At 48.4% G+C, this 23,901-nt stretch overlaps 1 protein-coding gene across 2 annotated transcripts in view; it reads left to right on the top strand.

Moving 5' to 3' along the window:
• Positions 1-14,748: 14,748 nt before the first annotated feature.
• Positions 14,749-23,901, top strand: part of RIMS4 (regulating synaptic membrane exocytosis 4) — a 65,885-nt gene continuing 56,732 nt past the window's right edge. Inside the window, exons 1-2 of one of the 2 annotated variants that reach the window (XM_065919787.1) lie at positions 14,770-14,866; positions 18,451-18,453. In XM_065919787.1, the coding sequence (XP_065775859.1) occupies positions 14,770-14,866; positions 18,451-18,453 (100 nt within the window). Of the gene's footprint in view, positions 14,867-18,450; positions 18,454-23,901 lie in introns of both variants that reach the window. The other variant, XM_065919786.1, reaches the window with a different exon arrangement.

Raw genomic sequence — 23,901 nt, 5'->3', positions numbered from 1 at the left:
GTAGTGAATAAACAGATGAAGAGAAACTCAACTTAGTAACTAGAGAAGGAAAAATTAAAACAACAATGACATACTGCTTTACATTCATCAGACTGGCAAAAAAAAAAAAAGATAATTTCAAGGGCTGAGTAGGATGTAGAGAAAAAAACCTAATGCCTTGTAAATTAGCATAGCTATTCTGAAGAGTAATTTCAAAGCATGTAGTGAGACAAAGACATTTTAATCTATTATTTTTCAAATTGTGAGTCATGGCCCATTAATATGCTAAATAATCTGTTTAGTAGGTTGTGATCAAAATAGAATAAAATAGACTTAACTAGAATAAAACACATCAGAATGCTTTTCTCATGATAAAGATAGGTATTATTTTACGAAATTTTTGTTTTACTTGTGTGTGTGTAGGCGGCCTTACCAGATTATGATATAAAATGTATTTCTCCTTGTGAGTCACAGTCAAGTAAGTTTGAAAGACCCTTCAACCCTACCATCCAGGAATACCTCCTCTGCTTAGACACTCTAGCAAAGACAAAAAGACAGGCATTGGGTTGGCCAAAAAGTTCATTTGGGTTTTTCCATAAGCCTTGATGGAAAATCCTGAATGAACTTTTTGGCCAACTCAATATAAATATATCCATCACAGCATTGCTTATAACAGTAAAGTGGTGGCAAACACATCAGTCTGAAAATGAATTTATAAAAAAATGAAGACAAACATTAAGCAGTAGTTCCATAAATTAAGAGTTAACACAAATCTCAAATACCGTATTGCTTGAACAAAATGGGACAATAGAATATATGACATGATAGAACTTACATGAGGTTTAAAAAAGGCCCTCCCAAAGCAATACTGTATATTACCTGTGGCTACACATACACATAAAGACAGGTTTTGAGGGGGGATTGTTTAAGTTTATACATGCGACACATCAGAGTGGGTGGGTGTCTGGTGATGGTGGGAGCTGTGAAATCATGGCCTTGTGATGGCAAACACCAGCGACAACAAAACCACAAAGACGAACTGGTTTGAGGGAGTGAGGAATAGTGTACGTGTTCCTGGCGAGAGTAAAGAGTGTTCCAATATTGTCAATGTTTATTAAAAGCTTTGAAAACGTGCATCCTTTTGACCCAGAGGTTCCACTTCAAGTGAGCCCACTATGATGTGTCACCAGTTTAACTGGGAGAGTCATTCTTTCTTTCTTTGCCACACCAAGCAGCTTGTGGGATCTTTTTCCCCTACCATGGATCAAATCCTTACCCCCGCCCCGCACTGGAAGCACAGGATCTTAACCATTGGACCACCAGGGAAGTCCGAGGTATATTTATTGCTGTGGGAAGATGTTTACAACAGAAAGTTAAGTGGGAAAAAAAAAACAAACACAGGCCATGAAACTACTTAGGGTATGAGAGCATTGAAATGCACTTAGATAGGAAAAAAAACAAGAAGGAAACAGATTTTAAAAATAGCTATCTCTGGGTAGTATGTTTTTTCATTTTTCCTCTGTGCTGATTTTTTCCCTAAATTTCCTATCACGGGCAAGTGTGTTTGCAGGTTCTCTGTGCCTGGGTATGAATCCAGGAGGCAATAGAAGACAAGTCAAAGCAAGATGATCTGAGACTAAAGAGTGCAATGGGGATCCCTGGTGGTAGGGTGATCAATCATCCTGGTTTGTTCAGAACTGTCCCAATTATGAAAATACATATATATGTGTGTGTGCGTGTTAGTCGCTCAGTCATGTCTGACTCTTTGTGACCCCATGGACTGTATAGCCTGCTAGGCTCCTCTGTCCATGGGATTTTCCAGGCAAGAATACTGGAGTGGGTTGTCATTTCCTTCTCCAGGGGATCTTCCCCACCTAGGGATCCAATCCATGTCTCTTGCATCTCCTGCACTGGCGGGTGGGTTCTTTACCAGCTGAGCCACAGGGGAAGCCCTTAATTATGAAAGTACATCCTGGGAAACCTCAGTCCTAGGGAAACCAGAACTGTTGGTCACCCTACCTGGCAGAACACAAAATGATTTTAGGTGGCCTCCATTTCACTGAGAAAGTCTTCCTTCTGTGCTACTGTGTCTCTTCATTTCTCTAGGTTGTCAGTCAGCCTTTTATCAAAGAGATTGCTGACTTCAGACTCAAGCCTTCTGCAAGCCACAGTTGTTGTTCAGTTGCCAGGTTGTGTCGGACTCTCTGTGACCCCATGGACTGCAGCATGCCAGGCTTCCCTGTCCTTCACTATCTCCTGGAGTTTACTCAAACCCATGTCCATTGAGTCGGTGATACCATCCAACCATCTCATCCTTTGTCGCCCCCTTCTCCTTCTGCCCTCAGTCTTTCCCAGCATCAGGATCTTTTCCAATGAGTCAGCTCTTTGCATCAGGTGGCCAAAGTATTGGAGCTTCAGCTTCAGCATCAGTCCTTCTAGTGAATATTCAGGGTTGATTTCCTTTAAGATTGACTGGTTGGATCTCCTTGCAGGCCACAGTATCTCCCTATAATTTAATACTGTTTCAGTTTTGTCCTATTTATTTATTCGGTCACCTTCTATTTATGGCAAGTGATAATGGTTCTTATTCTATAGCAGTAGTATAAAATTTTCACCTCAAATGAATGTACCTAAACAAAAAGTAAGTCAATTTAAGGAATAGAATAAAATAGTAATATTTGTGGCTTACACCTATTGCACAAATCAAGGAGGCCTAGACCATCTTCTCACTCCTCTCTATCATTGCCTCTCTGACCACATGTTGTACCACCTTCCCTTTCATTCATCCACATTGGCCTCCTTTCCTTTTCTCTAACACACCAGGCACTCTCCCAACTCAGGGCCTTTGCACTTACTGTTGGTTTGCCTAGAACACTCTTTCTCTGGTTATCTGCTTGAGTTACCTCTTCAGGTCTTGCTCAAACATTACTCTCTCATGATGCTTCTTTGGCCATCCTGCATAACATTATAAATCTGTCTCCAGACACTCCCAATCCCAATCCTCCTTCTCTACTTTATATACTTTATTTTCAACATTACTTTCTACCATCTAAACACTATATGTGCATGCTGAGTCACTTTAGTCGTGTCCAACTCTTTGTGACGCCATGGACTGTAGCCCACCAGACTCCTCTGTCCTTGGGCTTCTCCAGGCAAGAGTACTGGAGTGGGTTGCCATGCCCTCCTCCAGGGGATCTTCTCCACCCAGGGATAGAACCCATGTCTCCTGTGGCTACTGCATTGCAGGCAAATTCTTTACCACTGAGCCGCCGAGGAAGACCCTAAACACTATACACAGTTTTTTTTTTTAACTTATTTCTCATCTTCATCTCCTGTTTTTCCACACAGAATGTCACCTTCATGAGGACACAAATTTACTGTCGCTTTGGGCATTGTTTTCTGCACTTCCCAGGACCTAGAACAGTGCCTGGCTCAAAGGAAGTGCACGGTAAATACTCACTATCCAAGGGCTCTCTGATGTGTGAGTGAGTCAGCCTGGTTTGGAGGTACAAGACTGGGGAAATGGCTACCATTACCTTCCTCTTCTTCCACCTATTTCTCCCATGGTCCAGAAAAGACTTGCACCCAACTTTCCTCCCTCCTTCTTGCCCCTTTCTTCCCTGGAACAGAAACAAAGACATCTGCATTAAAACCCACATTTAGAAGTGTCTTAGTGTCTCAGCTCTGGCTGAGTCTGGGGTTACTTGGTTTCAAGAAAGAAAACATGGAGAGGGTTTTAGTGTGGGGACATAGGGCAATGTCAAAGACATCGGCAGAAAATACAGGCAGGTAAGTTAATCTGCTGGGATGCTGTTGGTGGCTGAAAAGACAATCAACAGGCCCCAAGCCATGTGTATTAAGCAGTAATGAAATGTACATGCTAACAATTACACTAAGCCATTAAGTAGGGCAGCTCCAAGGTTGGTTAATTCAGGGGCTCAATGACATCATTAGGGATCTGGGTTCTTTCTTTTACCTGCTCTGCCACCCAATTTTTCAGCTCTGTCCTAATTTAGCTTCCCTCCTGGTTTCAATGAGTGTATGTCCAGTAATGGAAAAGGCAGTGTTTCTTTCTAAGGTGTTTATTTTTGAAGAGTGAGGGAAGGGGCATCCCTGGCGGTCCAGCGGCTAAGACTCTGCACTCCGAACGCAGGGGGCTCCGATATGACCCCTGGTCAGGGGGCTAGAGCCCACGTGCTGTAGCTAAGAGTTTACAGGCTGGAAGTGAAGGTCCCAAGTACCTCAACTAAGACCCAGCGATGTCAAATAAATAAATAAATATTTTTTAAAAAGCGAGTGAGGGAAGCTTTCCAAGGAGCTGCTGGTCCCTAAAATTTCACTCACATCACATTGGTCAGAATTGTATCATATGCATAAACCAAAGACCGGCAGGAGGAATGACTGCGTATTGGAGGGTGAATTATCCAGATAAAAACAGAGAAAGATATAGGAAGATGGCTTTGGGCAAGCAACCCAATATCGTGTTTTAGTCTCACAAATAAATGAAACTGAGGACTGCAAAAAAAAAAAAAAAAAAAAAAAACCACAACAAACCGGGCACCAAGGTTGCCCTCTCCCTATATCCACAGCTTGATTTTCTTTTCATTTCTTATAGAGTTCTTTTTCAGTCTCCTGCTGCCCTAGGAAGTCTGGCTTTCCTTGCCCGCAGTGGCTCATGGCCCAGACAAGGCTCCTTTGGCCCCAACTTAATTTCGCATCCCAATTGAAGTACAAGTCCCACTAGTGAATACATTAGGCAGGCTAGACTAATGGCTGCAACAAAGAAGTCTAAAATCTCAGTGACTTCAGACCATCTAGCTCCCTGTGCCATACAGCGGGGCTTCTCAGGCGGTGCCGGTGGTAAAGAACTCGTCTCTTAAAGTAGGAGACAGAAGAGACATGGACTTGAATCCCTGGGTGGGGAAGATCCCCTGGAGGAGGCAGTGGCAACCCTCTTTAGTATTCTTGCCTGGGAAATCCCATGGACAGAGAAGCCTGGTGGGTCACAGTTCCTGGGGTCCCAAAGAGTCAGATACCACGGATTGACTAACACTGCTATACAGTAGGATTTTATTGTTATTCATTCCATGTTTACTAACTACTTTGCCTCTGCTAACCCAATTCCCCGTCCATCCTCCCCCATCTCTCCTCCTCCTTGGCAACCACAAGTCTTTTCCCTATGTCTGTGAGCCTGTCTTTGTTTTGTAGATAAATTCACTTGGGTCATATTTCAGCTTCCATGTCTAAGTGATAGCATATGGTATCTTTCTCTGAACTTCATTTCACTTAGTATGGTAACCTCTAGTTCCATTCATGTTGCTGCAAAAGGCATTATTTCATTCTTTCTATGACTGAGTAATATTCCATTGTATACATGTACCACATATTCTTTAGATGATGGTTAGTATTTATTGAGCTACTATATCTGCCAACTATCCTCTGAGGTATATTATTTTTTCTGATGAAAGTGAAAGAGGAGAGTGAAAAAGTTGGCTTAAAACTCAACATCAGAAAATGAAGATCATGGCATCTGATGGTCCCATCACCTCATGGCAAATAGATGGGGAAACAATGAAAACAGTGACAGATTTTATTTTGGGGGGCTCCAAAATCACTGCAGATGGTGACTGCAGTCATGAAATTAAAAGATGCTTGCTCCTTGGAAAAAGACCTATGACCAACCTAGACAGCATACTAAAATGCAGAGACATTACTTTGCCAGTAAAGGTCCGTCTAGTCAGTTATGGTTTTTCCAGTAGTCATGCATGGATGTGAGAGTTGGACTATAAAGAAATCTGAGCACTGAAGAATTGATGCTTTTGAACTGTGGTGTTGGAGAAGACTTTTGAGAGTCTCTTGGATTGCAAGATCAAACCAGTCAATCTTAAAGGAAATCAGTCCTGAATATCCATTGGAAGGACTGATGTTGAAGCTGAAACTCCAATACTTTGGCCACCTGATGTGAAGAACCGACTCACTGGAAACGACCCTGATGCTGGAAAAGATTGAAGGCAGGAGGAGAAGGGGATGACAGGGGCTGAGATGGTTGGATGGCATCACTGACTCAATGGACATGAGTTTGAGCAAGCTGCGGGTGTTGGTGAAGGACAGGGAAGCCTGGCGTGCTGCAGTCCAGGGGTCGAAAAGAGTCAGACATGACTGAGCGACTGAACTGAACTGAACTGAAACTAAAGTTCAGAGAGGAAAGCACCTTACCCAATATTACATAGCTAGTGACTCTCAGAAGCCAGTTATTTTCAGTTACTCGTCTAAAAAAAAATTTTTTTTTAGTTTATGTTTGGCTGTGCTGGGTCTTTGTTGCTGCATACAGGCTTCCTCCAATTTCACCAAGCAAGGGCTATTCTTCATTATGGTGCTCGGGCTTCTCGTTGCAGTGGCTTCTCTTGTTGCAGAGCACGAGCTGTAGGTTTGCAGGCTTCAGTAGTTGCATCTTGGAGGCTCAGTAGTTGTGACTTGTGGGCTCTAAAGTGGAGGCTCAGTGGTTGTAGCACACAGGCTTAGTTGCTTTACATTATGTGGGATCTTCCCGGACTAGGGATCGAACCTGTGACTCCTGCATTGGCAGGGTTCTTAACCCCTGGATCACCAGGGAAGTCCCAGTTACTCAGTTTTGAACTCAAGACTATCCAACCTGAGGGGGTAATTCAACAGAAGTGAAAGGAACATCCAAACCAAATTAGACTCAAGAAGACATCAGAGCTGGGAGGCCTCTCAGTGGTCATGCTTTTGACAAGTGAGCCCCAGAGAAACGGAAGGTCTTCCCCGAGGTCACACCATCCACTTGTGACAGGAAATCTTCATCTTCCTCTAGGTTTCTAGACTCCAGCTGGCTCCTTCTTTTGATCTGGATGCCATCAAAGGAGAGCTTCAGATGCTGAGGTTTCCTGGTGGGAGAAGGGGTACCAAAGGAAAAGGTTCTGGGTCCTGAAGAGAGGAATCCACTATTCACACCCAGACAGGGCCTCCCTTGGCTTGGGAGAGCAGGTGATGGCTTGGGAAATGACAGGTGGTTATTTTGGGCAGCTAAGCTTACTTCCTCATCCCCAGGAGCTGGATATGGAAGCATGCTCTCACTTGATCCATGCTGCTAGTGACAAGAGTTAGCAGAGAGTTAGAGAGTTAGTGTGCAGCCTTGGCCCAAGTAACACACTGACACCTCAATTATTTACAAATAGTTACTAAGCACCCCTTATTAAGTGAAAAATGTACTTTTTTTTTCTTTTGCTGCACCATGCAGCATATGGGATCTTAAGTACCCCAACCAAGGATCAATCCATGCTCCCTGCAGATGAAGCATGAAGTCTTAACCATTGGACCACCAGAGATGCCCCTGTACTTAAATTTTTTTAATTTGGAAAAACACATATTCATTGTAAAAAAAACTGAAGCTCCAGCTCCAATATTTTGGCCACCTGATGTGAAGAGCTGACTCATTAGAAAAGACCCTGATGCTGGGAAAGATTGAAGGCAGGAGGAGAAGGGGACGACAGAGGATGAGATGGTTGGATGGCATCACCGACTCAATGGACATGAGTTTGAGCAAACTCTGGGAGATGGTGAAGGACAGGGAAGCCTGGTGTGCTGCAGTCCATGGGATCAGAGAGAGTCAGACATCACTGAGCAACTGAACAATAAAAGAGGGGGGCATAGAGCAAAAGATATTGACTCCCGCCTGAAAGTTTTCTGTCTTGCGTCCCAAAGGAAACCACAGTTAATAGCTTCCTTCCTGTATATTGCTCCTGAGATTTGCATGTCTATTCAAAGACATATATTTAAGTATGAACATATATTTATATGTATATAGGTATATACACACATATGTATATAAACACACACAGATGGGATCATACTATAAATACTATTCAGATTTTGCTTTTTTATTTGTGTATCTAGGATATCAGTGCATATGGAGACCTACATTGTTCTTTAAAATGACTGTAGAATTCCTTGTATGGGTGTACCATAGTTTATTTAATGGGCATGCAGCTTGTTCTCAGTCTTTTGCTATTATAACAATGCTACAACATTCTTATTTTATATATGTGCGGATGTGCAGGTAGACCTATAGAATAAATGCATAGAAGCAGAATCGCTGAGTTAAATGGCAAATTTCTAAATGAAATGATTTGTAGATTTGAAAAGTTAATAGGTACCAACAAATTAATCTCCAAAGCATGAGTGCTTACTCACTAAATTGTGTCCAACTCTTTGTGTCCCCACGGACTATAGCCTGCCAGGTTCCTCTGTCCATGGGGTTTTCCAGCCAAGAATACTGAAGTGGGTTGCCATTTCTTACTCCAGAAGATCTTGACTCAGGGATCAAACCTGTGTCTCTGTTGTCTCCTGCACTGACAGGCAGATTCTTTACCACTGAGCGACCTGGGAAGCCCATAATTTTCGAAGAGTTTCCATCAATATATGCTCCCAACACTGTGTATCTTTGTCTATTTCCCCGTTCCCTCTCCCTACAATTAATTGTCGAGCAATTTCTTCTTTATTAGACTGGTAGGTCAAAAAAGGTGACTCGATTTTGTTTTAATTAACATTCCCTTAATTGTGAGAGACACAATAATATTTTGCTGTTTACATGACATTTATCCCTGTTACGTGCTGAGAATCACATAACATAGATAAATCTTCCTGACCCAGGATCGAACCAGAGTCTCTTGCATCTCCTGTATTGGCAGATGAATTCTTTATCACTATGCCACCTGGGAAACCATGCCATTTATAAATTATATGTCTGAGAACTGTCTGATCATGGCTTTCCTCTATTTCCTATTGGAGCAATGGCCTTTCCATATTGTTTTGTAAAAACTCTTCATATATTATATATATTAAGGAAACTCTTTTTTTTTTTTTTTTTTTAATCCTTTGAAAAACTTACTGTAGTTTTGGGCTTCCCTGATGGCTCATTGATAAAGAATCCACTTGCCGATGCAGGAGACACGGGTTCGATCCCTGATCCAGGAGGATCCCATGTGCCGTGGAGCAACTAAGCCCGTGTGCCCCCGCTACTGAGCCTGTGCTCCAGGGCCCTGGAGATGCAACTACTGAGCTCGCCTCCTGCAACTACTGGAGCCCCACGCACCCTAGCGCCTGTGCTCTATGAGAAGAGAAGCCACTTCAATGAGAAGCCTGCTCTCCACAACTAGAGAGTGACCCCCACTCTCCATAACTAGAGAAAAGCCCACACAGCAACAAAGACCCAGCAAGCCAAACATAAGTAAATAAAATTATATACAAAAACCTTACTGTAGTTTTACAATGTTTTACCATCAGATAGGGCTTGTTATCTTTTACTCTTCCCTATTCTTCCCAACTCATTTTCCTGACAATTTTTACAAGCTTATTTTTCCTCTGAACTGTAAAATCAGCTAGTCTAGTTCTCAAGGTTCTTTTCCATTTTTTCTCCATTATTTCTAAAACTCTTTTAGCGCATCATCCCATTTAGCCTTGAACGAGGTTTGAAGTTTATTTTCCAGATGAGAACACGGTGGCTTAGCACTGCCTAAGGTCACACAGGGGGTTTCTTGTGGCCAGGATCTGCCCCTACCTCAAGCCCCTGCCTCCTCCTCCACCTGCTGCTCTGTGAGTATGTGTGTGCGTGTGTGAGTTGGTGTGAATGTGCGTGTGGGTGAGTGTGTGTGTATGTGTTCGTTGAGGATGACCCAAGAAGTGCAGCAGGAGACGCTCAAATCAGGTGTGCGGTAAAGCCTGACCTCATTCCTTCTGCCTTCCCATCTCTAACTCTCTCTCCCCTCGCTTGTTTCTGTCTCTGCCTCTTTGTTCTCTGCCTCTTGCGTCTCTATTACTATGTCCCTGTCTCTTGTCTAGTCTCTGTCTCTCTCTACCCTTTGTTTCTTTCTTTCTCTCTCTCTTGTCCTAAAGGGTGATTTTGAGGGGCAGAAATCACACCCCCTACCCAATTCCTTTATTATTTTTCTTTCTTTTTTTTAGCCATAAGGCCCCTCACCAAATAGTAAGTGAAGATGCTCTTCCTGGACCAGAATGTGTGTTCCTGCCCCTCTTCGCTCCCTGCTCCCCCACATGCTCGTCTCCTGCCATGAGAGAATATCAGATGCTTCCCCAGAGGGAAAACAGGCCAGCAGGGGTTGGGAGGAAGCAGCGGCTTGAGCCCCACAGTGAAAATGGGTCCTGGCTTTGTTTCAGCTCTGCCTGACTCTCCAGATGACCTAGGACGGGTCCCTGCCATTCTTAGGCTTGGCAGGGGAGGGGTCCCCAGTCTGCTCCATAACTGTGCACAGCTCTTTGCAGTTTTTGAAAGTCAGGTGCACTAAGAATTTCCATAACGGAGGTGAGGCAAGTGTGCTCTATCTATTGCATGGTCCAGAGCAGGTATAGGCTTTATCCAAGGTCACACCAGAAGGTGGTGGCAGAGGCACTTAATGGTTTCTGCTAAAATAGGGCCCCACCAGCCTCTAGCTCAGGGCTGGCCTGAAGTAAAGTGCTGATGAGAATTTGCTGAAATATACTGGCTGCCACAATGATGATGATAATTGTTAATGTAGAAAGCACTTACTATGCACTATGCCATGTGGTTACTGTTTTATATGCAATATCTCACTTAACTCCCACACCCCTACTTCCAGATCTATCAGGTATCATTCCCATTTCATAGATGAGAAAACAGAGACATAGAGAGATAAAGTCATTTGTCTAAGAGAACTATGTAGCTAGTATGTGTCACTTATTATGTAGCTAGTAAGTGTCAGTGCAATTGAGATGAAAGGGTGGGAGGGTGGATAGTTGGGTGGATGACTGAATGGATGGTTGGAAGCATAAATGAATGGTTGAGACAGTTGTCTAAGGGACTCGGAATTAATAAAAGATCTTAATATCTCTATCCCCATCAGCTCAGTCTTGTGTTAGCCAATTAAACGCAAAAATTAATCCAAGAAGATGAGTCCCCTTTCAAGCTATCAGCCTACATGGACAAGTTCACAGACAGCAGCCTTCACACACAGTCAAATTCTCACTACCAGGATTTAAGGGGACAGATACATACACACATGGACAAGAACAGACATCTGACATTGATACCCAAATAAAACCAATACAGCTTAGTTACATATACACACACACACGGATCCTGATCTAAGAGGTAAAACAGATGCTGAGAAGCACACGTTATCAGTAGGAGACACCAGCCCACTCAAGCAGATACAGACCCACACAGACTGAGACACGTGGCGTGGGTCACATACATAGAGAATGGACAAGTACTCTCTTGTGTGTCTGTCTCTCTTGTGTCTCTGTCACACACACACACACACGCACACACACACTCACACTCACACACCAGTGCATACAAAGACCAGGATGTATGTTGCATTTAAAGCCAGATTGGATTCACTTAACACAAAGACATGCATCTTCCAAGGTCACATTCAGAGACAAGGTCATTCACAGACAAGGACACAGATATGCAGAAGTGCCCATCTATTCAGAGACACACCCACAGAGATGTTTACGTGCACACACACACATATCCACACGCCCCTACCCCAGCAGGCAGAACACAAACAGGATGAGTCTTTTTCTTATCAGCAGCAACCAGGGCTCTCTTGGGTTCAGCTACCTTCTAGCCGCATCTCCCTTCCTCTGGAAAGGTGCTCACCTGAGTCTTGCTACACACAGAACATTTCGGGGCCACTTCGCTGCGCGCTTCGTCTTAGAGGACGGATGCTGAAGAGGAGGAGTTTCATCCATCTGTGCCTTTTTCTCTTGATGCTGCAAAGCTTGGCAGCCTCGCTCCCCGCTTCCCTTCCCGATCCTCACCCATCCAGCCTGCCTCTTAATCCTGCTCAACGTTGTCTCAGCAACTTTCTCAGGCTCAGCCCTTCCTGCCCTCTCCCCAGCCTTGGCCCTTGCTGCCTCCCACCCCGGGCCCACAGCCTCCCATCTGGCCTCGGGACCCACGGTCCCCCACCTCCTCCATTTCACCTTCCCACGGGACATTCCTTCTCAGCCTCCCCTGCCATTTGCATTTTAGAAACAATCAGTGGCTTTTGGGTTCAAATCAGGATTTATCTGAAGAGAAGAGGGGGAAGCAACCCTCTAAATTCACTCCAATCTATTCCTCCTAGAGCAGTCCCAGAGATGATTTTTAAATGCAAATGTGAGGGCAGTGGCTTTATTTCATTTGCTGGTATTTATATCCCCAGGGCCAAGAACAGTGCCAGGCACATAGCATTTTCAGCTTAAATGTCACCTCTCCAAAGAAGCCTTCTTAAATCCCCTCAGGCTGGGTGAGATACCCTCACACACACGCATGCAGGTGCAAATACATGAACACACATGCACTATAAATTACATACATACATATATATCTTACAAGGGATATATGATATATACACAATATGTCATACATATATATGTGTGTCTATCTATATTATTGCTGTTGTTTAGCTGCTAAGTCAAATCTGACTCTTTTGTGACCCCATGGACTGAAGCCGGCCAGGCTCCTCTGTCCATGGGATTTCCAAGAATACTAGAGTGGGTTGCCCTCCTCCAAGGGATCTTCTCCACCCAGGGATGGAACCTGCATTTCCTGCATTGCAGGCAGATTCTTTGCTGCTGAGCGACCAGGGAAGCCTGTCTCTCTCTCTATTAATATATATACACACAGGCATGTATATTCTTAATCTAATCACACAAGCACTTTAATAGCAGAGCTTTCTCAGTCCAGGAAGTAGAAGGGATGTGAGAGAGATGCTAAGGAGAAGTGTTCGACATCCTAATAACGATCTTGAAGATGAAGAGGCCATGTGCAAGGACCACAGACCTGCTTCTAGGAATGGCAAGTGACTTATGGCTAAGAGCCAGAAAGGAAATGGGACCCTCAGTTCTACAGCTCCGAGGAACCAAATACTGCCAACAACCTGAATGAGCTTGGAAGCCAATTCTTTTCAAGAGCCTCCAGATAAGAACCCAGTCTGGCCAATACCTTGTGAAGTCCTAAGCAAAGAACCCAGTCAAGCCTGCTCAGACCTCTGATAGAATGGTAAACTAATAAATGGGTGTGTTTTTTTTTTAAGTCTCTTTGTTATACAACAACCAAAACCTAGTACATGTTATCTTACTTAATCCTCACCAACATCCAAAAGTGGGGTGGGGGTTGAATCCCCCTTGTACAGATGGAAAAACAGGCAGGTGAAGGATAGCATCACAGCCTGGATTGAAACTGTGCTCCTGTTGCCATCTCAGCAGGCTGCTTCCTGAAGCAGATGTAGGAACAGCTGGGAAAAGTTAGACATCTGGGCCCAACTATGTAGGGACCTAGGTCTTGGGTCAAGGCCAGGGAATGGAGTGCAGGTTTTGAGTTATGACTGTGTTCACCTGGGGGCTCTGCATTATCTGAGTGTGTGTGTGTGTGTGTGTGTGTGTGTGTGTGTGTGTGTGTGTGTGTGTGAGTGAGTCCCTGGGGGTTTATACGTGGGCGTGTCTCGGTGAACATGTGAGTCTGGTGGAGTGTTTCTCAGTGAGCCTGGATGAGTCTGCGGGTGTCTATGCATCAGAATGTATCCATCACCAGGAGTGACTAAGTCTGTGCGACTGTGTCTGGGTGTGAACCTGTGTGTGCCCACTGAGGTGTGTCTGAGTCTGAGGGTGACCGTGTGAGTCCGATAGTGTTTGCCAGGGTATTTCTGGGTGTGCCCGAATCCCCGTGAGAGAGGTCAGTGTTGGAGGGGCACTGGTGTTTCTACATGAAGGTCGGTCACTATGAGTGTGTCACTGAGTAGGCGTGTCTGTGAGTGTGGATTCTCTGGATACGGTGGGTTCAGGACAGTGTGTGTGTCCATCTGAACGTCTCAGTTCGTGTGGGTTCCGAGGGTCTCCTGTGTGGCCAAGGGTGTGCCTATTTGTTGCTCAGAGTGTGTCTGCAGGTCTCTGGGTGTGAATCCGTGTGTGTCCGTGGACGTTCTACCTGCGGGGGTCTTAGGGGGTTCTGGCGCTTGATTCTCCAAGTGTCGCTATGAGTGAGCCTGGGTGAGTCTCTCTGGGTGTGTAAGTCTGAGGGTGTCCGCGGTGTATCTTGCACAAGTGGATGCAGTCGTGGGGGTGCCTGTTTGAGCTGCTCTGCGGGTTCACGTGTGAACCTGAGGGTCTCCAGCGCCGGTCACCGGGACTGTGTCCCTTTCGAGTGCGTTTCTGAACCTGGGGTTGGCCAGTCTCAGGTGGGGACCGGACGCCTGGGATTCGAGGCGGCTGGGGGGGGTTCAGTGTGGGGGTGGGGACAGCGTGGGGCCGCACCCCGGGACTGGGGGCGCAGCAGCCGGGCGCGCTCGTCGCTTGGGGCGCGCACAACCTGCGGGCCCGGGAGGCCAGGAGGGGCCCCGCCCGCGCCCTCCGGCTCCCACGCCCCGCGCGCGGCGCCCCCTCCCCCGGGCGGCGCCGATTGGCTGCGGCGGCGGCTGGAGCCCGCCCCGCGCGGCCGGCTGGGGGCGCCGCGGGCCAGAGCGAGCTGCGCCGCCACCGCCGCCGCCGCCACCGCTGCCGCCGCCGCCGGGAGCACCGCGCGCTTCGGGCTCCGCGCGCCGCCAGCTCCCGGCCCGCCTGCCCGCCCGCCCGCCCGCCCGCCGGCCCCGCCGCGCCCGCCCGCCCCGCCGCGGAGTCCCGGCCCGGCCCCGGGCCGCCGCCACCACGCCGCGCGCCGTACTCCGCGTCAAGAATGGGGCGGCCAAGCTGCCCAAGCCGGCCGCCGCCGCCGCCGCCGCGGCCGAGGCGCCGGGCGCTGGCGCGGGCATGGAGCGCTCGCAGAGCCGCCTCAGCCTGTCCGCCTCCTTCGAGGCGCTCGCCATCTACTTCCCGTGCATGAACTCCTTCGACGATGAGGACGCGGGTAAGCGCGCTGTCCGCCCCCGACCCCCGGGGGGCGTCCCGGGAGCCGGATCCCGAGGCCCGGTCCCCGACCCGGTGCGCCCTGAGAGGTGGCCACTCTTTCCTCCCCACCCCCAATCCCAGCCACCCTCGGGGATGCGCCCCCAGGGTCTAATTTCCCACCCACGGGGCCTCAGAGTCTCTAGGGTGTGGGATCTTCTCGCCTCCCGCCGCCCCCAGGGACCTAGATCCTCTGCATTCACCCCTTTTCCGCAGGTGGGCCCTTTGGGTCTCCTGGACTTAGCTATCCCTACTCACCTGCGCCTACCGAATGCTCCCATTCTTGTCCCTGGATCCGACCTGCCGCCCTCCCCGAGCCTCCTATAAGTGCCCCCTCCGCAGACCCCGGGGCTCTGGCCGCCTCACCCGCGGGGCTCCGACGCGCCCCCCGCCATTGGAGGTGGCGCGCAACCTTCCTGCTCCATCTTTGTCTTGGCTGCATCCTGAGACTCCCGGGGCCAGACCCCTGCCCCGCGCCCAGGGCCTTGAGCGCCCCGCGTTTGTCTCTCTTCGTCCTCCCCCAGGGGCGGGGGCTTCGGGCTCCAGGACTGGGGTGGACCTTGAGGGGACCGGCCGGGGGACGGCCTTTCCTCTCGGTCCCTCCCGGCTGGTCCCGGAGGGAGGCGTAGGGCGGCGCCGACTCTACACCTGCGCGCCCTTCCGAGTGTGCCCCTGATCCCGGGTGCTCTTGGGCCTGGAGTGGCCTTTCTGGGTGGGCTGGACCGGGCCATCATTCATCGGCCCGAACCTCAGGCTCCCAGGCCTGCGCGCAACCTCAGCCAGAGCCCAAGGGGCGGGGAAATGTGGAGAAACCGGCTCCTGGCGGCCCTGGGACCAGGCAGAGGAAACAGAAGGGCTTCGGATACGCTTTTGCGGTGAAGAAGCGAATCCACCAACAGGTGGGGTAGCTAGAGGGCTTTGGGTGAGAGTTCCCCAAAGAGTGCCAGAGAGGGAGTGGGAATCAGGTTCCGGTCTTGGACTTGCTTATCTCCTTATTAGCCGTGACCTTGGGCGAGTCTTGCCTCCCCTAGCCTCCATATACTGATCTGTAAAATGGGATGACGATACCTCAGACACAAGGTTAAGTTAAAAGTGTTTTGTACGCTGATCTGAGAGTATTTTAGTTCAGTGAGGGGATGAAAGGAGAGGGGAGTGTGTGGTGGGGAGGAGCAAAATGGTTTCCTAGACGTTTTGGGGAACTTGATGACAATACGGATGAGTTCTCCCCCAAATGCATACACGCACCATCCAAACATTTTTGTCCTTAGTTTTAGGGAGTTCAAGGGCTCTGCCTAAAACTCTCTGCCTGCAGGGACACTTATTCTGGTCAGCCAGTTATCTGATAAGCCTTGGATGGAGCGGTGGGTGATGGGTGCTCACCACTTCCTGTTGGATCAGGGGGCAAGTGGGCAGAAAGTTCTACAGCAGAATGTGTTGGTTAAGTGGGTGAATGGGGGCGTGTGAGGCTGACCCCTGACATAGCTGTCTTGCTGTTGACCTGAAGAGGGGGTGGAGTGAAATGGTTACTGCAGAGCCAATTTACAGAATCACCATTTTACAGAAAGAATAACTGAGGCTTCGCTTCCCCCTTGATGCTGCTGAGGGAGGGTAGTATTATTATTATTATGGACAAGGCAAGGTGAGGAGGGGTGGAGGGGCTCTCCTAACCCAGTGGCCTCCCCTGGAGCAAAATCAGAGAGAGGAAATCTGGCTCAACTCAAGGCTTGGGGACGGAGCCCCACCTGCCTCGGTGGGCAGGCTCCCCTATCCCTCCCTTGATGTTCAAGGACAATCATGAAGTTCAGCAGGCCACTTGGGTCTCAAGAGCCAACTGTCGCTGTGGTAGGGACAGTTGGGTTTTTCTCCAGAGTCATGCTCCTTGTCATGATTCAGACGCTTTGGTTATTATCGTTAGTTGCAGGCAACTTGCTCTGGTTTCACTTAAGTTACAATAGGTAACTTCATGCAATATTAGAGATTTTTAAAGGTTCACCTGATTTTTTTTCCCCCCAGCAGATTTCTTCAAATTCTTAACTTTTTTTTCACTTGGGGGACCTCAAAATCATCTTGTCCAACATCTCTTTGCCCCCAAATGGATGTGTGTGTGTTTGTGTGTGTGAATGTGTGTGAGATTGAAGTCCCTGTGTGTGTGTGTATAACCCAAGGTCACCCAGTGAGTCGGGCATAGAGCCGAGACTAAAATCAGGTTTCCGGTTCTCTTTCCAGTAAAGCACTAGTCCTGTCTCTGAAAGATGATTTTTTTTTTTTTTTAAAGTCAGATCTCGCTGTGTAGAAAATGGTTCCCAGGTGAAGAGGCCCCAGGGAGCGGCCGACAGCCAAGAGTTTGGTTTGGGCATCTTGTGCTCAACTGCTCATCTTAAGGGATGCTTCAAATTTGGGAGGGGGAGGAAGAAAGTGAAGTTTCATTTCTGGAAGGCTAATGAACGTCTGGTGAGAATCAGAAGTAGGGAACGTCGTCTTGGTTCTTAATTTTTCTTGTTCTTCTCAAAGTCATTAATTTCCTCCTTTAGAAAAGAAGCCTTTTAGATTTATTCTTTTAGAGTGGCGCTGCACTGAACTAATTTCGAATAGCAGTTTGAATATGTCTCAGATAGTGGACAGAGACTGCTGTAGTCGGAGGGCTGTCAGAACTGACCTGACTCTACCTTTCTCTTTTCTGCTCCCTCGCCTGGCTGGTTTCATGCCCCTCTCTGTTCCCGGTGGACCAGAAGGGCCCCTGATGGTCCTCTGGCTTATCTAGGGTTCTCCCTTTGTTGCTGCTTCCACCTCCTGTCCACTGCATCTTTTTCATCAACTCGATTGACTCAGAGCCATCTTCAGAGCTTATATGCTACCCTTCAGCTGGTTTCCTGAGAAACTGTGAGGAGGAGACTTTCATTAGCCTTAACTGGGCCAGAGCACTTTCCTCCCTTAAGCTTGGGAGCCTTGGACATTTTGTCAGCAAAGGAAGCTGCCCCTTCCTCCCTGTTCTAGCCATTCTGGGGCTCAGGAGGCTGGTCACCGCGGATTCCTAGAATTCTTCCCAAGAAGCATCTTCCCTTGTGCACACTGAACCCACTTCTTACACTGCTTTGCCCCTTTTTAGAAAGATATTGGGGCTTTAAGTCCAGGTTGGATGCATGAGACAAGTGCTCAGGGCTGGTGCACTGGGAAGACCCAGAGGGATGGGATGGGGAGGGAGGTGGGAGGGGGGATCAGGATGGGGAACACATGTAAATCCATGACTGATTCATGTCAATGTATGGCAGAAACCACTATAATGTTGTAAAGTAATTACCTCCAACTAATAAAAATAAATGAAAAAAAATACAGGCAAAAAATAAATAGATAATTATTATTAATTTAAAAAAAGATATTGGGGCTTTAGAGAGGCATGCTTTGGGGAGGCATTTTTCATGTTTGTGTCTTCATGGCTCAACCTGGCTCCTTCTGGCTTTGTAATTGAGGAGGGCTGGGGCAGCGGGGAGTTAGACATGTGACCTCTGCTTTCTTATATCGGGAAGAAAATAAGAGTATGGACCACAGAGGGTAAACATTTTTTAAATGATTCCTTCTGCTAGGTATTCTCCTAGGCACTTTCGATATTGCTTTCTTTCCTCATAGCAAGTCTATAAAATTAACATTTGACAGTCCCCATTTTCAAAAGGGAAAACTGAGACAGAATTCATGTTAACATCCCCACTTTTCAGAGGAGAAAACTGAGACACAGAGAGAGTATTCAGTCAAGGTCACTGGACCAGGAAATGAGGGAGGTAGGATCTGAATGTGAGCAGTCTGCCTCAAGCATCTATGCTGTTGATTGTTACGCTGTGTGCAGAGGGCAGAGTACAGCGCCTGACACGAGATGGGCTCTCAGTAGCTGTTAGCTATTAATCTTTCTTCTTACCAAGAAGTAAGGCTTGTTTCTGAGCAAGATTGTAAAAAGGAATCTGTGGGTTTGAGGCAGGGGGGAAGCCTGATTCTCAAAACGTTAGCTTATAAGCTAATTTTATTGCGTTGTTATAGCTATTAAGGCAGAATTGGGCCCTCCTTCTTGGGAGGGGTTTAAAGAAGGGGATTTGGGGGACTTACATGTGGAACAAGAGGGTGGGGAGCACCCAACTCCCCATGTCCCTGTTCTCTTCAACAGTTTGTTTTTATTACATCTACAGTCCCAGACCTGCCAGTCTGCCTTGGGGCATGGCTGGGGACTGTGTCTGGAGAAACTGTCTCCAGTTTCCAGCAAATGCCAAAGGGGGTTGCTACATCAGGGTCTGAAATTGAGGATGGTGTCCCTGAGTCTGACCAAGTGGTTTTGGCGTCCAGTTCTCCCCCACCCGCTCGGGAGAGGGGTGGAGAAGATGGAGCAGCCAGCTCCGATTTGCCCATAGGATGCTTCGATCCAGTGCAGGGAGGAAGTTGCCATGGCAACACCGGCCGGCTACCGGTCCCTCTCCTAGCAGTTCGGGCCACATCTCTGAGCTGGAAAGCCCTTCGTGGTACCGCCTTCTTCCGATCAGGCCAAATCTGGTGGGTGGGGTGGCCTGGTGGCTGGGACCTACCAACTAGTGCCAAAACCCAGTCCCCTTATTTTTGGACGAAGGGAAGATGGAGGGGGCTGTCTGCGTTACCTCTCCTGGCTGGTGGGGAGGAGATAACTCATGTCTCGCCAGACAGATCTCAGCAGGGGTATCGAGAGCTCCAAATCCCGCCCCCACCCCAGGCACCTGGAATGACCCGCCCTGGACTCCCCCTCCCTTCCCCAGTTTCCTCCTCTTGGCAGAGTTTTCTTTCCCAGCCCCAGTGCTAACTTTTGTCCTTGAAATTTGACCTGAGCTTTTCCTGGGAAACAAAATGTCCTGCTGAACCACCCCTTCCACCCTGAGGTGGTGGGAACAAAGGACTCGGCTCTAAAGGGGGGCTGGGGCTGGGTGGATGAGGGGGAATGGTGAGGGGAGGAGCCTGAAAATATGTTTCAGGATCGGGGCCGCTGGAGGGCGCGAGGTGGAGGTTCGGAAGCCTCTGTTCCCACCTTCATCCCTGGGGCATGCCACTTCCTGTTCCCCCTCTGCCGCTTTCCCTAAGTTACCACCAAGTGCTGTAATCTCCTTTATGGGCTGGGAATTGGGCAGAACTCTTCTGGATTTGGATAACTGAGGCACAGTAAAGAATGGAACCAGCTCTCCTCATAGTTCAGGCTGTGGGTGGGGTGAGAGTGCGGACCCCAAACTCCGCTGTCTTGAATGACCCTGAAAGAGGCATCTCAGAAAAATAGCATGCACAGGAGTCATCCTTTCCCCTGGTGCACAGCTCACTGGCCTCCAGATCTGTTCTGATGCTGTTAGAGCTCTTTCCAAAAATTCTCTCCTCCCTCTCTGGCGCCCCCTCTTCCTTGTCCCCAGGCTGCCAGACTCATGGCTGCAGCTTCCTTGGCGTTTGCAGCTATCAGAGAGGCCCCCCTGCTTGTGTTTGGTGGGAAGGGAAAAGGAGGGACCCGTTACCTTGTCTCCCTTTGAGAACTCTGTGCTGCCTTCCTCCTTGCCCACCTCCACCCGGAGGTGAGCCTGTTCCGACTGAGGGCTGGGAGAGTGCAGGGCGGAGAGGTGGAGAGCAGATGCGAGCCAGCTGACCCTCTCTCTCATCTCAGGGCCCTTCTCCTCTCTGCCTCCCCTAACATCTCTTCACGGTGGCCTTAACAACCATCGCTTCAGCATGTCTTTTAAGAATTGCTGGAAAGGCACCGGCTTTGGAGAATGTGCTCTGAAGGGTGTAGACGCCCCCCTCCCCGCGCGCATACACTGTCACCTGTGTACCCCCTCCCCTCCTTGGCAGTCAAGCCCGCTGTCTTCCTGTCGAAGCTCAGTTCCCACCCTCACCCCCAGTCCCCTGGAATGACCACTGGGAATTCCCTCCCGGTCCCTACCCTCCCCATTTACTCGATGCGGCTTGGATTTGACTCTACTTTGGTGTTAGGGCCTCAGGCAAATCCCAGGCCTCAGTTTCCCTCTCTTGAAAAAGGGGTTAATCATCTTTGTCTGCGCATGTATCGGGGTTGTAAAAATAAAAATGGTTGAAGGGCCTGTTCTTCTGCTCTCAGTGCCTTCCATAGTCTCCCTGAATCTTACAGCAGCCAGAAGGGGTAGCTACTGTTGTCGATGTACCCATTTTGCAGATGAGGAAAAGCCAGGCAGCTTGGTACTATAGTTTTGTGATTTTCTTGGGTTGCACAGTAGTGATTCAAACCCAGGCGTGTTTGACTCCAGAGACCATCCTCTGCCTCCTGGCCTGAAATGAGATTCCAGAGGGGAAAGGGCAGTGTCAGGCCTGGCGGCTGTGCTTGGGCTGGCAAAACAGCCACTGACAAAGGCGAAGGTGTGTGGGCCTGTTCAGCTTCAGATGCGCCCCTCTGGGATCTGCCATCCCACTCCATTCCACCCCAGCTCACTGGAGTGCCTTCCTGCCCATCGGTTCCTGGATGATCCCCGTCACGGGGCTGCCTGGCCTCCTTGAAGAATCCAGTTGTCTGCCCCAGCCCTGGGGGCCGATCTATCACCTGCCTCTCCAGACCGATGTAGGCCAATGCTGGATTATATTTAACGCTGTGCTATTTCCACTTGACAGCTCCGGAGCACCGTCCCCCCTCCCCTTTTCTCCTTCCTCCCCCCTCCCCTTCTGATTCACTCGGAAACTGACAAGGCTGATGTCAGCGCCTTATTCTTAGCCCCCGTAATTGTAACTGCATTTAGCAGTGCGCACTTCATTAACAGTTTCTGCGACGGGGGAGTGAGATGAGTGCATGGCTGGGCAGGGATGCGGGTGGGGGTGGGGAGGGGGCAGCTGCTGCAGAGACCCTGGCCAGGTGCCTCTTCTGGATGGACCAGCTGGGCGGCTTCCAGGCCTGGCTTTCCAAGACTAGCGATCTTGGAAGGCCTCTTGGAGAGCATCTAGTCCATGCTCTTCATTAGGCAAGGAGGGAAACTGAGGCTCTATGAGTCAGAGCACCTTGCCGGGGTCACATGTTAAGGATCCAGGGCTCTGGACTTTGAGTCTAGGTTTTCTTCTTTGGTGTTATTATTTCTTCAACTCATATTTAATTAGCTGCTCAGTGCCAAACGTCTCTTTAGGTGCTGGGGCTATATCTGGGGAACATGTCAGGCAGTTTCTGCTCTTATGGAGCTATGTTCTAGAGTGGAGGAGACAGATAATAAACAGGGAAGCAATTAAGCAATAAATAATTTCAGACTGTGTTAAGTGAAATGAAAAGAAGACAGGTTGATGGGATAGGACATGAAGTAAGGTAGTCAGGAAAGGCTTACTGGGGAGGTGACAGGTGAGTTGAGGCTCTACATGACAAAGAGCCAGCCATGGGAGTATGAAGGGCGAGAGGGATTTAGGCGTAGGGAACAGGTGGTGCAAAGGCCCTGAGGTCAACATGAATGTGGGTGTTTAGGGAACAGACAGCAGACCAGCGTGATTAAGCTGCATGAGGGGAGGCAAGGTCAGAGAAGTAAGCTGGGGGCACAAGTGAGCCTTGTAGACAGGAACAAGGAATGTGAGTGTGGGTAACTGAGGTTCAGAGTGGGAAAGAGAAAGACCCTCAGCTGGGTAAAGTCAGAAACCAAGAACTCCCGCCTCCTGAATCCCAGTCTTTGGAGTTCCTTAGACACAGGTGTCTTTAAATGCGTCATGTGGCTTCCTTTCCCATTGTAGCTGGAAGGTAGTGTGGAGTCTGGGCTGCCTGCCCCCTCTCTCCTCCTCAGTTCTCATCTGACCCAGCTGTGTCGCTTCTCGGGGTGATATAGCTGGGAAACTCTGGGGAGCTTCCAGGGTGGGACAGAAAGAACGTGGCTTTGGAATCCAACACACCTGCATTTTTATCTCACCTCTGCCATTTCTAAATTGTGCGACCTTGGGCCAGTGGCTTCAGCTCTTTGGGACTCAGTTTCTTCTTCTGTAAAATGGGGGCATAATAATGGTAAGTTCTTGGGCTTCCCTGGCTGTCCCATTAGTGATTAAGTCTCTGTGTTTCCACTGAAGGGGGCATGGCTTTGCTCCTTGGTTGAGGAGCTACGATTGCACATGCTGTGTGATGTGGCCAAAAAAAAAAAAAGTAAGTTCTTCAAAAGGTTATTGTAGGGAGTAAATTGACATAATGCACAAAACACACCTACCTCAGAGCTGGGCATGTGGTCCTCAGTTACAAGGACCAGTGAGATGATGGGTTTAATCCTGTGCACATAGTAGGTGCTCAGTTAGAGGTGACCACTGTCATTGTGGTTGTTACTGTTGGTCAGAATCATCAAGCTGACTTGTTACGTAGATTGCTGGGCCTCTCTCCAAGTTTCTCCTTTAATCTGGGTTGGGACCTAAAAATCTCATTTATTTAAAAAAATTTTTTGGTCGCACCACACAGCATGTGGGATCTTAGTTCCCCAACTAGGAATCAAACCCACTCCCCTTGTGGTGGAACCTCAGCGTCTTAACCGCGGGATTGCCAAGGAAGTTCCTGAAAAATCTCATTGCTAACAAGTTCCCAGGTGATGCTGATACTGGTCCAAACCCTAGTTGGAGAATCACTGGGTTAAAGAAAAAAGCTGGAGAGAAATGAAGGGTTCTTCTGAACTTGGGATGTTTCCTTAGATGTCTTAGATACTTGGGACATTGGGTACCAGATTCGGTACCCGGGTGTAGTCTTCAGGCACACCTGTTTCCATCACAAGGTCTCAGATCAGATGGGTCTCAGCTGATTAAACCTGCTGTACACCGGGTTTAATGTGAAGGACCTCATCAATCCTTTTGGAAGCCATCTGTATAAATGATAAATGAGTCGACATGAATAACACATCAACCCATAATATCCTTTTGTGACATATTGGCCTCAGACAGCTCTGGAGATTCTGAGGGGCTCAGGCCTAGCCCCTTTTACCAAAAGGAATAGGATGCCACCCCTTTCTTGCATTGAGGAAAGGCAGAACTATGTGTTAAAACCAGGAGGTG

The sequence above is a fragment of the Muntiacus reevesi genome, chromosome 2 (genome assembly GCF_963930625.1).
Source record: "Muntiacus reevesi chromosome 2, mMunRee1.1, whole genome shotgun sequence".
NCBI classification, from domain to species: domain Eukaryota; kingdom Metazoa; phylum Chordata; class Mammalia; order Artiodactyla; family Cervidae; genus Muntiacus; species Muntiacus reevesi.
Note: the sequence above shows the minus strand (reverse complement) of the source record. Positions and strands in the feature narration are given on the sequence as shown.